General features: G+C 39.7%; 1 protein-coding gene across 1 annotated transcript; it reads right to left on the bottom strand.

The window, feature by feature from the left end:
• Positions 1-1,095: 1,095 nt before the first annotated feature.
• On the bottom strand, positions 1,096-2,061 carry LOC308643282 (olfactory receptor 7A10-like; the record flags this gene model as incomplete). Its single annotated transcript, XM_081283189.1, has 1 exon — positions 1,096-2,061. The coding sequence occupies one exon, from the start codon at positions 2,059-2,061 to the stop codon at positions 1,096-1,098; it is 966 nt and encodes a 321-aa protein (XP_081139315.1).
• Between the last annotated feature and the right edge of the window lie 9,829 nt (positions 2,062-11,890).

The raw sequence follows: 11,890 nt of genomic DNA, 5'->3' as shown, positions 1-11,890 counted from the left end.
ATAAAGCGAGGCTGGATTTGATCATGCAGACTGTGGGCAGGTGTGGAAATGTCAGGCTGAACCTAACATTTACAACAATTGATAATATTCAAAATAAAAAACAGAATAGCTCCCATCAGTCACATGTCCTGAGTTTTGCCCTGGTACAGCCCCATCTGCTCCCCTCCCTGCCCAGAGCCTGGACCTTCAAACCACTAATCTATTCACCATTTATATATTGCTAGCATTTCAAAAGTGCTGTCTAGCACATAGAAATATGTGCCGGGGAAAATGGTGAAGTAGGTACCTCTGGGGACCTCTTTTGCCCATGACTATGTTAGGACTGTGGACACCATGCTGAAAAAGAAACAGGATCAAAAAAGTTGAGAATAAGACCTAATGACCAGCTAACACCATGGTATGTTAAAAGCACCTTATGAAGATTGGAAGTTCTGGAAGTAATACATGAAAAAAAATGAACACACAATTGAAAATTTATTCTCTGTTGGGCATGGTGGCGCATGCTTGTAATCTCAGTGACTCAGGAGGCTGAGGCTGGAGGATCAAAGATGAAGGTCAGCCTCAGTAATTTAGTGAGGCCTAAGTACATAGGTAGACACTATCTCAAACAAAAACCATAAATGTCCATGGGTATGTCTCAGTGGTTAAGCACACTTGCGTTCAATCCATAGTACTAATTTTTTTTCTGAGATTTGCCTCCAGAATAAAATATTGAAAACAATTTTATTTGATAAATATTTTCACAATGAATATAAATTATGACTATTTTTAGCAAAATAAATAATTAAATATCATGACACATGCCATTTGAGATTAACTGATTTCTAAAATTATATCTCATGGAACATATAAGAATTCTCAAGAATTTCTCATCCAAAGATGGGAATATTTTGAGAAAGTTCAGAAATGACAAATGAAAAGGATTGAATTTCATAGAGATCAGAGTGTGCAAAAAAATAATGATTCGGTGGAATTGTATGCAGAATTCAAAATCAAAGAAATTGAAATGCAAGAATAAAGCAGAAGGAGCAAGTTTTGCTTCCAGAATCTGATAAAGAATCCCACATTCTGACTTGGAGGCTCTGAGCCCTGCAATCAGGGGCACTTATTCAGTCTCAAAACAATTGACACTTTTATCTTTCTCTCGCAGAGTCTTCTCAGAGCACTCTTGATGTCCTTGTTCCTCAGACTGTAGATGAAGGGGTTCAGCATGGGGGTGACCACAGTGTACATCACTGAGGCTGTTGCAGTAGAGTGTGTGTTTTGAGTCACAGCAGAACTGAGGTACACACCTAGGCTTGTGCCATAAAATAAGGAGACCACAGAGAGGTGAGACACACAGGTGGAGAAGGCTTTGAACTTGCCCTGAGCTGATGAGATTGCACGGATGGAGGACACTATCTTGCAGTAAGAGTAAAGGATGCCAATGAGGGGGCCAACAGCCAGCAAGAGAGCAGCAAAATATATCACCACCTCATTAAGAAAGGTGTCAGAGCAGGCACGCTGAATCACCTGGTTAAGTTCACAGAAAAAATGTGGGATTTCCATGTCTGTGCAGAAGGATAGGCACAACATCATTAAGCTTTGTAACAATGCATGTAGGAAACTCACAACCCAGGATACCAGTACTAGCAATCCACAGAGCCTGCGGTTCATGATTACCATGTAGTGCAGGGGGTGACAGATGGCCACATACCGGTCATAGGCCATCACAGCCAAAAGAAAGTCATCCAACACAACGAAGAGTACAAAAAAGTGAATCTGGGTGATGCAGCCTGCATAGGAAATGGCCTTGCTCTGTGTCTGGATGTTCACCAGCATCTTGGGGATGGTGGTGGAGGTGAAGCAGATGTCCACAAAGGACAGGTTGGAGAGGAAGAAGTACATGGGCGTGTGCAGGTGGGAGTCTGAGATGGTGGCCAGGATGATGAGCAGGTTCCCCAGCACAGTGACCAGGTGCATGGACAGGAAAAGGCCAAAGATGAGGGGCAGCAGTTCTGGATCCTCTGCAAGTCCCAGAAGAAGGAATTCTAAATGCAGAGTATCATTCCCTGGTTCCATATGCATGTGACTACAGAAATGAGAAAAAGAGCATAACTATTTTCCCTAGATAGGTATTATTCACATCATTGAAGTGAAACGATACATATTTTTCTGAAAAGAATTAATTTAGGGAGTAGCTCAGTGGTGGAGATATTGCCTAACATGTGCAAGGTCCTGGGTTTCAACCTTAGCCCCACAGAAAGAGAAAAAGAAAAAAAACAAGGGAAAGGAGAGAAATTAACTTCCATAGAAGATCTGTGTGTCTTATCCCCTAAGGGATATCGTGCCATCTCTATAATGAATTTCTACTTCACTGCGTGGTTCACTAAAAAGTCATATATTCAGAATTGTAAAGATTTTCATGCATTTCAGAAATACAAATCAAACACCCCTGATGAACACTTTGTGTCTTGGCTACTGTGAATTATGCATAGTAAACTAGGAAGGTCAGATATCTCCACAACATACTCATTTTATTTCTTTGGCTACATAGCCAGCTGTAGGATATCTGGTTCACATGGTGACTCTGTTTTACTTTTGTGGAAGCTCCCTAACTTTTTCCACAATGACTTCATTAATTTGCATTTCTACCAACTCTGAATAAGGATTCCCCTTTTCTCCACATTCTCACTGGCCCTCTCACTGATATCTTTGGTCATTTTGATAACATCCCTCCTAACTGGTGTGAGGTGATATTCTAGTGCAGTCTTAATAAGCATTTCCCTGGTAATTGGCAATCTTAAGCATTTTTCATATGACTATTGGTTGTTTGTATGTGGTAGAGATACACAGTGGAATAATATTCATTATTAATGAAAGCTTGAATCCTGTCACGGGGGACAACTTAATGCTGTATTACTCAGTACATAATTATAGTTAAAACTAATATATTACATATTTTAAAATAGCTAAAGGGGAGGATTTTGAGTATTCCACCATAGAGAAATGATAAATGTTTCAGGTAATTAAGCTGATTACCCTTATGCAATTATTACAATATTTACACAAGTATGGAAACATATAGTTATACCTATAAAGTTGTACAATTATGTTAATTAATAATAAACAATAACTAATTATTAAGTATCAACTCTATTGCATCAGTAATATGTATAAGGACAAAAATCTCCATTACCCAGTGAGAGGGAGAGAACATAAGAAAAATATTTTAAGATCACTTAATATGTCCAATGGTGATGGGTACTATGAAGAAAAAAAAAGAGTAGAGAGGTATTTGTACTTTTACAGCAATGCAGGGAAAACCAGCAGGAAGAGGGGCATCCAAAGAGAGACCACAAGGAAGGCAGGGCAGGAGCCCCAAATGATCCTCAGCAGTGTGGTCTTCAAGAGGGGAATAGTAAGTGCAAAGGTCCTCAGAAATGTGATTGTTTCAGGAAACCGAGGCTTAAAACAAAGGCCTTGGCAAGGAGAAGGAATAGGAGGGGGAGAGATGAGAGATGGTGTCAGAGAATGTTGAGGAATGAGCTGGCCTCACTGCTCTCTGAGGCTACAAGGTAAAAGGAGAACTTCATCCACATCCTGAATCTCTTTCCTTAGATTTGCTGCAAAGATATTCTGTGAATTGCAAAGGATTCCCTCCTTGCTACCACCTGAGGGTTAAGTTCTGTTCTGACCTCTAGCTGCTAAGAGTCACCCTGGAATATATAAGCTCAGGTACCCCTTCTCCGAGCCCTCCATGAGGCACATGAACACACACACACACACACACACACACACACACACAAACACACAACACACCCTGGGCTCATGGTTTTATTTCTGCATGGCCTCTCAGTCCCAATCACCCTGACAAGGCTGTGAGTGTCGACACCACAGCTGAGATGATCAGTTCCCTACAGAATGTGGACAGGGCACCTGGAGAGTCCACTCAACACAGTTTCCATGAACAAATGAGGAGATCCACTTAAGAATGCTGCTCTTCTTCCCTGTGTTTACAAAGGAGCATGAAAATCTGTGCAGTAAACAGAGGGAGGAAGAGAAATAGAGAAGGATGGGGAGTGAGAGAAAAGGAGAGTGAAGGCAAAGGGGTGAGAGGAACATGAAGAGGTGAGGGCAGATAGTGAGCTGACGTGGACCCAGAGGAACAGGACCTTGCAAACCCAGGTGTCTCTTCTCCAGGAGGAAAAGGCTGCCTTGGATTTAGCAGCATTCCAAACCCAGTGATCCTTACTAGGTGCTCAGCAAAAAACCTAAGCAGCAAAAGTAAATTAGCCAAAAGACCAAAGTAGTAACATTTTTTAACCTACTGTTTAATGTTTTTAGTAGTGCATTGCAGTGAAACCTAATGTTGGGGTCCTATTGACACAATCACACATACATGGAATATAATTGGGTCCACCTTGGTCCCCAGTACATTCTCATTCCCTCCTCTCCTCCCACCCACTAACCCTAACCCTTCCTGATGTCAAGGCACCTGACAGATTATACACTTCAAATAATAAAATGACCTAAGTCAAAAATCAACAATACACAACAGCAGATGCCAAAGTACGTATAGAAAGTTGAGAACTTTCAATATGAAATGGCACATCTGTCTTCCCTGCTCACCGAACCTATTGGCTTTTCCCTAGATTCATAGCAGATAAGGCAGGACTCTTTCTGTTTTAAAATTCACACAGAATTATTGTACCTGTTTTTGAATATACATGTGATAATTCAATATATATATATGTGTTGTGTGTTGATCAAATCAGGGTGATTAGCATTTCATTCTCCTTAGACACCATTTATTTTATTCCATGAATTGTGGAATCAATTCATGGATGTTCTTGGGCTTGAGGGTATGTTACTTTTTATAAGTGTTATTTTGTTAGACACATAATAATGTATAGGTATTTTTATCAGGTATTTTCAAAAATGTTTTGATACATGAATACACTATTGTATAATGATCAGATCAGGGTACTAGGAATAAAATGTAAGAATAAATTGCTAGAGACTTGGAAATAAAAGATTAGAAAGTAGAACATAAAGTTATGATTGCATCTTATCTAAAGATATATAAACTCACATTTATTTGTGGAGGATGGAGCTGATCTTTAGTGAAATGATGAAGGGGAATGCCTTCCAACTGCTGGCCAAGATGACGAGGCTTTTGGAAATGCACCTACATCTAACTGTGCAAAATCAAGACACAGAGACACAACAGAAAATAAATTGGAAATGTGCTGAAAAGGTGACTTATTAGCACAAAAAGTGCAGAAAAACTTTCATCAGCATTGCTATTTAAACTGAGGATTCCCAAGTGAAGAAATATCAGATTATTGAGTCAGATATTTCAGAATGAAGAGCCCTGGCAGGAACTCAGTAACAAACACTCATCTATTGGAAGACATTAAAATCTGTAGATTTGCAGACACTCTTCACAGACACATCTCCACATATGTGCTGTGCTTATGTAAAAGAAACAAGTGGCAACATCAAAATCAGTGAAAAATATTCTGTCTGAAAGAACAAAATGGAAAAAGAAAGAAGGGGAAGGAATACACTCCTACCCAAAGATAAGGGTTTTAATAATTTGAAATAGAGAATTCAACAGCTTTCCAATTTACTTCATCTTGACTGTTTATGAAATAATTGCAAAATAAAACTCTATGGCATGCCCATTTTCACTTATTATGTAAATTTATTTTTCATTTGGATAATACTCAGAATGAAACAAGATTCTGTGAAATATCTGTATCAAGAGTTTCTCCTACAGGGATTTATTTGTGAAAAAAAATCTTAAACCTGGATCTTTCTTACAAATATGAAAATGTGCTGAAATATGCTCCTTTGTAATTTTTATTAAACGAGCTCCCCCCAGTGCATATCTCTTCATACTTAATTCTGGATTTACCCATTCCCCTTCCTTGCAAAGGTACGCAGACTTACATTTCACTTTAATTTGAGCCACTTCATGCCTCCCATCCCTCTTCTAATTGAGCTTCTGTGACCATAAGTAAATGGTCAACAGTGACCCTGTGTTGCTGATTTCTTAGTGACTTCTCTTTTTAGTACCTTATAAATCCATTAATAAATTACTTAATCTAGTAAAGGACACCACCATCTCTGGGCTGCAGTCCAGGCTAGTTGGGCTCTCAGGGAACCTCAGGTGAAAGCTCCTGCCTTCATTCTCTTCAGTCCCCTCCTGCAGTGTCTGCTGGGTCCCCACTCTCACCTGGGTGGCATCTCTGATGGGAGGGTCTTCATGCACAGGCTTCAGTTCTTCCCTGGATGTTGAAGGTGCAGAGTGAGGCTCTGGCCCAAGACAAGGGAACAGAAATGGGTCCAGCTTTGGTCCTCAAGTCAGATTTCAAGATCCTGAAGAATCAAGTGTGCCATAGGGTGTGCACTCAGGGAGACTGGAGAAATCATAGTTTACAGCTTTCTCTATCTGCTCATTAGGCACATGACCTTCTTTTTACTCTAACCTCCAAGCACCTGATTTCCCTGCAGGACTCTGGTGTATACAGGAAAGGAAGAGTTTGCATAGATTCCCCTGAGATCAGAGTGGAATCAGGCAAATCCTCCCCTTATTACCACCAATCTATCAATGCCACCTTCCCAAAGTCCCAACCTCCCATCACCATATCCCTCGTCTGACATATAGTTTACTTCCATGTTTGAAGCTAGGAAACTTGCTTTGCTTAGGAATCGTATGTCTTCAAAACACTGACTCACATTGGGAAGACAGCCTCTGATGTCTCCAGAATTTTCCTATTTCCCTTTTATCAGAAAAGCATGCACTGTTTTTGTTTGTTTGTTGGTTGGTTGGTTGGTTTTTTAATATGAAGCCATAAGACAAGCCATCCTATATTCATCACACTTTGCCAATCATACCTAGAGTGTCATGCTTCTAATAAACTCATGTTTCTAATAAGGGACCAATTATGGCTCTTGACTTCAGATGTGAGTTGAGTTTGAAGGGATGAATAAAGTTCTCTTCAGGCACCATGACCTGAGCTGTCTTCCCATTTCATGCTCATTCAAAGTTGGCTCTTTTCATATCCCATCTCTCACATAAAAGATGAAGAAATGGACATTTGTATGTACATGTGTATCCATTTGGGTTGACAATTCAACTTTTAAGCAAAATGTCTTCCAAACCCAGAGGCACACATGGTCTTACTCACACCCTGTACCATGACCACTTTCTGTGGTATTTTCCACACATTTCATTTATTCCTCACAACATTGGTCTGAATTTATGCTTATTTCCCAAGATTACCTTCAGAAAAAAGTAGCATTGGGGAGATTAATTTTCTTGAATTAGAATTTTAATGGAGCCATATAAGTGTCACATATTTTTAGGGCACCATGTGGTGTTTCCATACTGGTATAAATTGGGTAATGTCCAGATCAAGGTAAGCATATATACCTCCCCAAGATTTATCATTTCTTTGTGGTGAAAACACTCAAGAGTGGTTTAAAAAATAAGGAAAGTGAAAAAGGGAAGGGGGAGAGGAGGAAAAGGGGAAGTAATGGGGACTAAGTTGGAGCAAATTATATTCCATGCTTTATGATTATGTCAAAATGAATCCCAAAATTATGTATAATTATAAAGCACTAATTGCAAAGGATATTGGATTCCATCATTTTTGAAATATGCAGGACCTTATCATGACTGTACTCTGTGACAGAAGAGCAGAACCAATTCCTCCTACCTGACTACAACTTAGTACCCTGGGGCCAACTTTCTCTGTCCCTCATGATTCCTTACCCGTTCCAGCCTCTGGGAACCCACATTCTGTTCTGTTCTGCTGTGAGAGCAACTTCTGTACCTTCTACATGTGAGTGAGGTCCTGCTGTACTTGTCTCTCTGTGCCTGGCTTATTGCCCTTCACACGGTGACATCCAGTTCTCTCCATAGGATCAAGGATGACAATTTTATAACAATTATATATAAAACAGTTAAACCTTATTGAACACATTCTTCAATTGAGCACAAGTGGGGAAATGTTCATAGTAACACTTTATATACTTTATGAATATCTAGGAAAGTGGAGGTCAAATTCTCCAGAGCAGAGGTAGTTAGGAACAGATGGAAGCAATAATTATCTTCATTTTTATTAATACTTACTGTGCACAAGTATTAAAGTATTGCACTGTACCCATACCTACATACAATTATTACATGTCAATTACACATGTTTCTGAAATTGTTTAAGAAAATAGACTAGTTGACTATCCTAAAATGATCATTACACACTGTATACATGAATTTAATTAATATGCCACTCTCTATTAATTTGTAGAATTAAGAAAATAATTTGGAATGAAATATCTTAAATTATGCATATCAATAAATTGATAAGATAATAGAATAAATCAGACATATTACCCTATGTGCATACATGTTTATAAGACGTGTATTACTCTACATCATGTATAACCCCATGAATGAAAAGTTATACTCCATTTATGTATGATGCATCAAAATGCATTCTTCTGTCATGTATAACTAATTGAAATATTTAAAAAAAAATAAATTAAAAGAAACACTGATAAGAAAATAAAAAACTAGGGAAACATATGATGTATTGTGTACTGTGTAAATTTGCCTCATTACTACTAATAATTTACCTACCTATGATGTTACCCCTATAACATCAAGTTTTAAACCTCAAATATGGACAATAAAATTTACCCTAAAAATAAAGTAAATTAAATCCAAAGTAGCAAAATTGACATGTACAGATTATTTCAAAACATTTAAAATCTTAAAAACTCAAGAAGAAATGATCAATGTGCCTGAGCCAGTGACCAAAAGATTAAATACAAATGGTTTAGGAACATGAACCTATGCTCAACTTCATGAATACACAGAGAAAGTCACATTAAAGTCATCAAGGGAACTTTAAATACCTTACCTTGGTGTTCACTTTAGTCCTAAAACTCAACACCCAGAGATAGAGCACTTCTTTGTTGGGGAGAATCCCTGCAGAAGGAGTTTGTATCAGAAGCTTCTCTTTTCTTTGACCTTGAGCTTTAACATTGGAGAGCTTCTCCAGAGCCAGCTGGACATCAGGTCTGGGAGCCGGGCCTGGTCCACACAGCTTGTGGGTGGGGGGCTCATCATCCCCTGTGACCTCAAGCTCGTTGCCTGGTGACCATAAGGTCCTGTTACCTCATGAAGGAGTGACCAGGAACCTCCAGAGACAGTGTGTATCAGATGGTCCAAACAACCGGCAAATGCTGAGTGGAGTTATAAAATCTTTAATTTAATGTTTACTTACATGTGATTGTACATATCAACAGGGGTGATTGTGGCATTTTAGCATATACTATGGTGTGTGCTGAATGAAACTGCTTAAGGAAAATTTCCCTCCCCATATCATTACCTTATGATTCCAGGTTTGTGCTCCTCACTTCAGATCTTCATAAAACACATGTCAAGATCTGGGCACTGCAGCCCCCACCCAACACACTCATTGTGAAACACCAGGACTGGGTCTTCCTATTCACCTGTGTTCCTGTACCTGTTATCCAGCCTCCCCTGCTCCTCCTCCTCCTGCCTCCTTCCCAGCCTCCAGTGTCACTATTCTGTATGTAGATTGAGGCTCCTTTGACCTCCCCATAGGAGTACATGCAGTGTTTGCTTCTGTCTGGCTTCTTTCATGGGACACAATGGCCTGTCCCCTTCATTGTGTTGTAAATGACAGTATTTTATTCTTCTTAAAGACTGAAGAGCTCAGTTATGGATATACCTCATTTCCTTTTCTATGCATCCACAGACAGGAAGCTCGGCTGCTTCCATACTTTGACTACTGTGAAGAAGTTGGGGAGTGCAGATAGTCTTTGGGTGCTGAGTTCACTCCCTCTCTTGCTTTATTATCAAGATCTACCTCCATGAGTCTGGATTATTTTTCTGCCTCAAAGCCTCTTAGATCATCAGCCCATGTATTGTTTTTTGGCTCAGACTCTCCCTTCTTTCTCTTCAATCATCTCTTAATTTTCATTCTATTTAACTAAAATTCACACAGGACAAACTCCTTACCAGGAACTGTGTGATACATCATAGTTGCAGGCACAGATGACATAGGGTTCATATTTCTAGGAATTCATAGTGAATGAGTGGAAAATTTCAGTAAGTAGAGGATGATGGGAACGAAAGAGGATCCAACAAAAAGGCAGGAAATCTTCAGAATTATTCTCATTTACATCACCTCAGAATGCATCTCTGCAAGAGTTTCCAGGGCAACAAGGCATCACTTGTGAGGTCACTTGTTAAAGGTGTAAGATTTGGTTTGTTAAAATTAAAGACAATCCCTTATTGTAAATAACTGGGAAAGTGCCCCATTATATTCACACAACTGAGATTTCCTGGTGAAAGTTAAAAGGCTGATCCAATGTGGAACCTTAGAAAGAGTCCTGGGGACAGGGAGCTCCTGAAGGGAGACCCCAGGGAAGAGTGGCTTTAAAACCTGTGAAAGCTGAAGTCGTCAAAGGGCTGGATGGAGGAGGCCAGGCTCTTGGGCCCTTGATGTGGTGCCCACTGTTGCTCAGGAGAGTCCTGCCAGGGCCTTCACTGGGACACCATCCACCTGACCCCTCCAACTCGCTGCTCCACAGACTGTAGACAAAGAGTCTCTATATGTGGGTGACACCAAAGCCACATCAAGGTCATCTAGACAACAAAGTGACTACAGAACTGAGGAAGACCTCAAGGCCAGTGCTACAGTCTCAATCTTAAGTGTCACCCAAAGGCCCTTTGTTAAAGATTGGTCCCCAGCTTGGAGCTATTGGAAAATGGTAGAAATACTAAGAGGAAGGTCTAGTGGGAAATCTTATTTCATTTGGGAATTGCCCTTGAAAAGGCTTGTAGGACCCACATCTGTTCCTCAATTTCTTCAACTTACAGGCCATGAGGTCAGGGGTTTTCTTTTGCCACATTCTTGCCACCCCTGGTCATGTGCTCATTCCAATAGGGCCAAGCCATGGGGCTAATCCAAAACAGATTGGAATCTTGAAAACTGTGAGCCAAAATAAATGTTCTCTCCTTATAAATCAATTATCTCAGCTGTTGTTTAGAGTAACAGAATGCTGACTCGCATAGAAAGTGCAAAATGCAAGGACATTAACAATAGTTTAGACCACTTGCAGAAAAAGCTTTGAACTGGTTCCTGACTGTCAAAATTCTAGAATGATAGAAGCTAAGGACACTGCTATGTTATTGATGAGGTTGTCTGAATAGGGGAATTCAGGATTCTGGCAAGTCCAGAACAGTGTGGGGATCCAATGTTTGTGGAGAAGGAGGGCAGTAGAAGAGGTTTCCTTAAGTAAAAGCCTTATTTTAAATGAAATATTCATCATTACTGTCTTCTCTCATCTCTATGTAGCAGAGATCAAGATCAATGAATTGTCATATGCCAACATTTCTTTTGGTCCCAAATCTGTTTATTTCAATATTCCACGTTTTTACATCAACCTGAAAAGCAGACTTCACCAGTCTTTGTAAATATTGTGTCTGGGTTGACATGGTCATCAAGATGGTGTTCTCATTCATTTACCAGCTCTCATTAGAAGAAAGCACATGAGGGGAATTTGAAGCCTAGGATGCACCTGGACAGCAATGACAGCTTGGGATTCCATGGGAGAAAGTGAACAGCAATGATGAGTTCAGGAGGAAAGGAGAACACATTAACATTTAAACTATTTACAAATGGCTTGCTCTGTTTCCCTTTTTATTTATAATTCTTAATGGAACTTTCCATTTGGAGTACATTGTGGATTAACAAGTTGTAGTAAAAAAAAAGACAGAGATAAATCCACAGACCCTTTAGTAAGATTCCACCATGGTAACACTGAGCAAAATATCACAGGCAGCTTATCAGTGCTGATAACA

This window comes from Spermophilus citellus (assembly GCF_964194105.1).
Source record: "Spermophilus citellus genome assembly, chromosome: 3".
Taxonomy (NCBI): Eukaryota; Metazoa; Chordata; class Mammalia; order Rodentia; family Sciuridae; genus Spermophilus; species Spermophilus citellus.
This window is presented reverse-complemented; position numbering and strand designations above follow the sequence as displayed.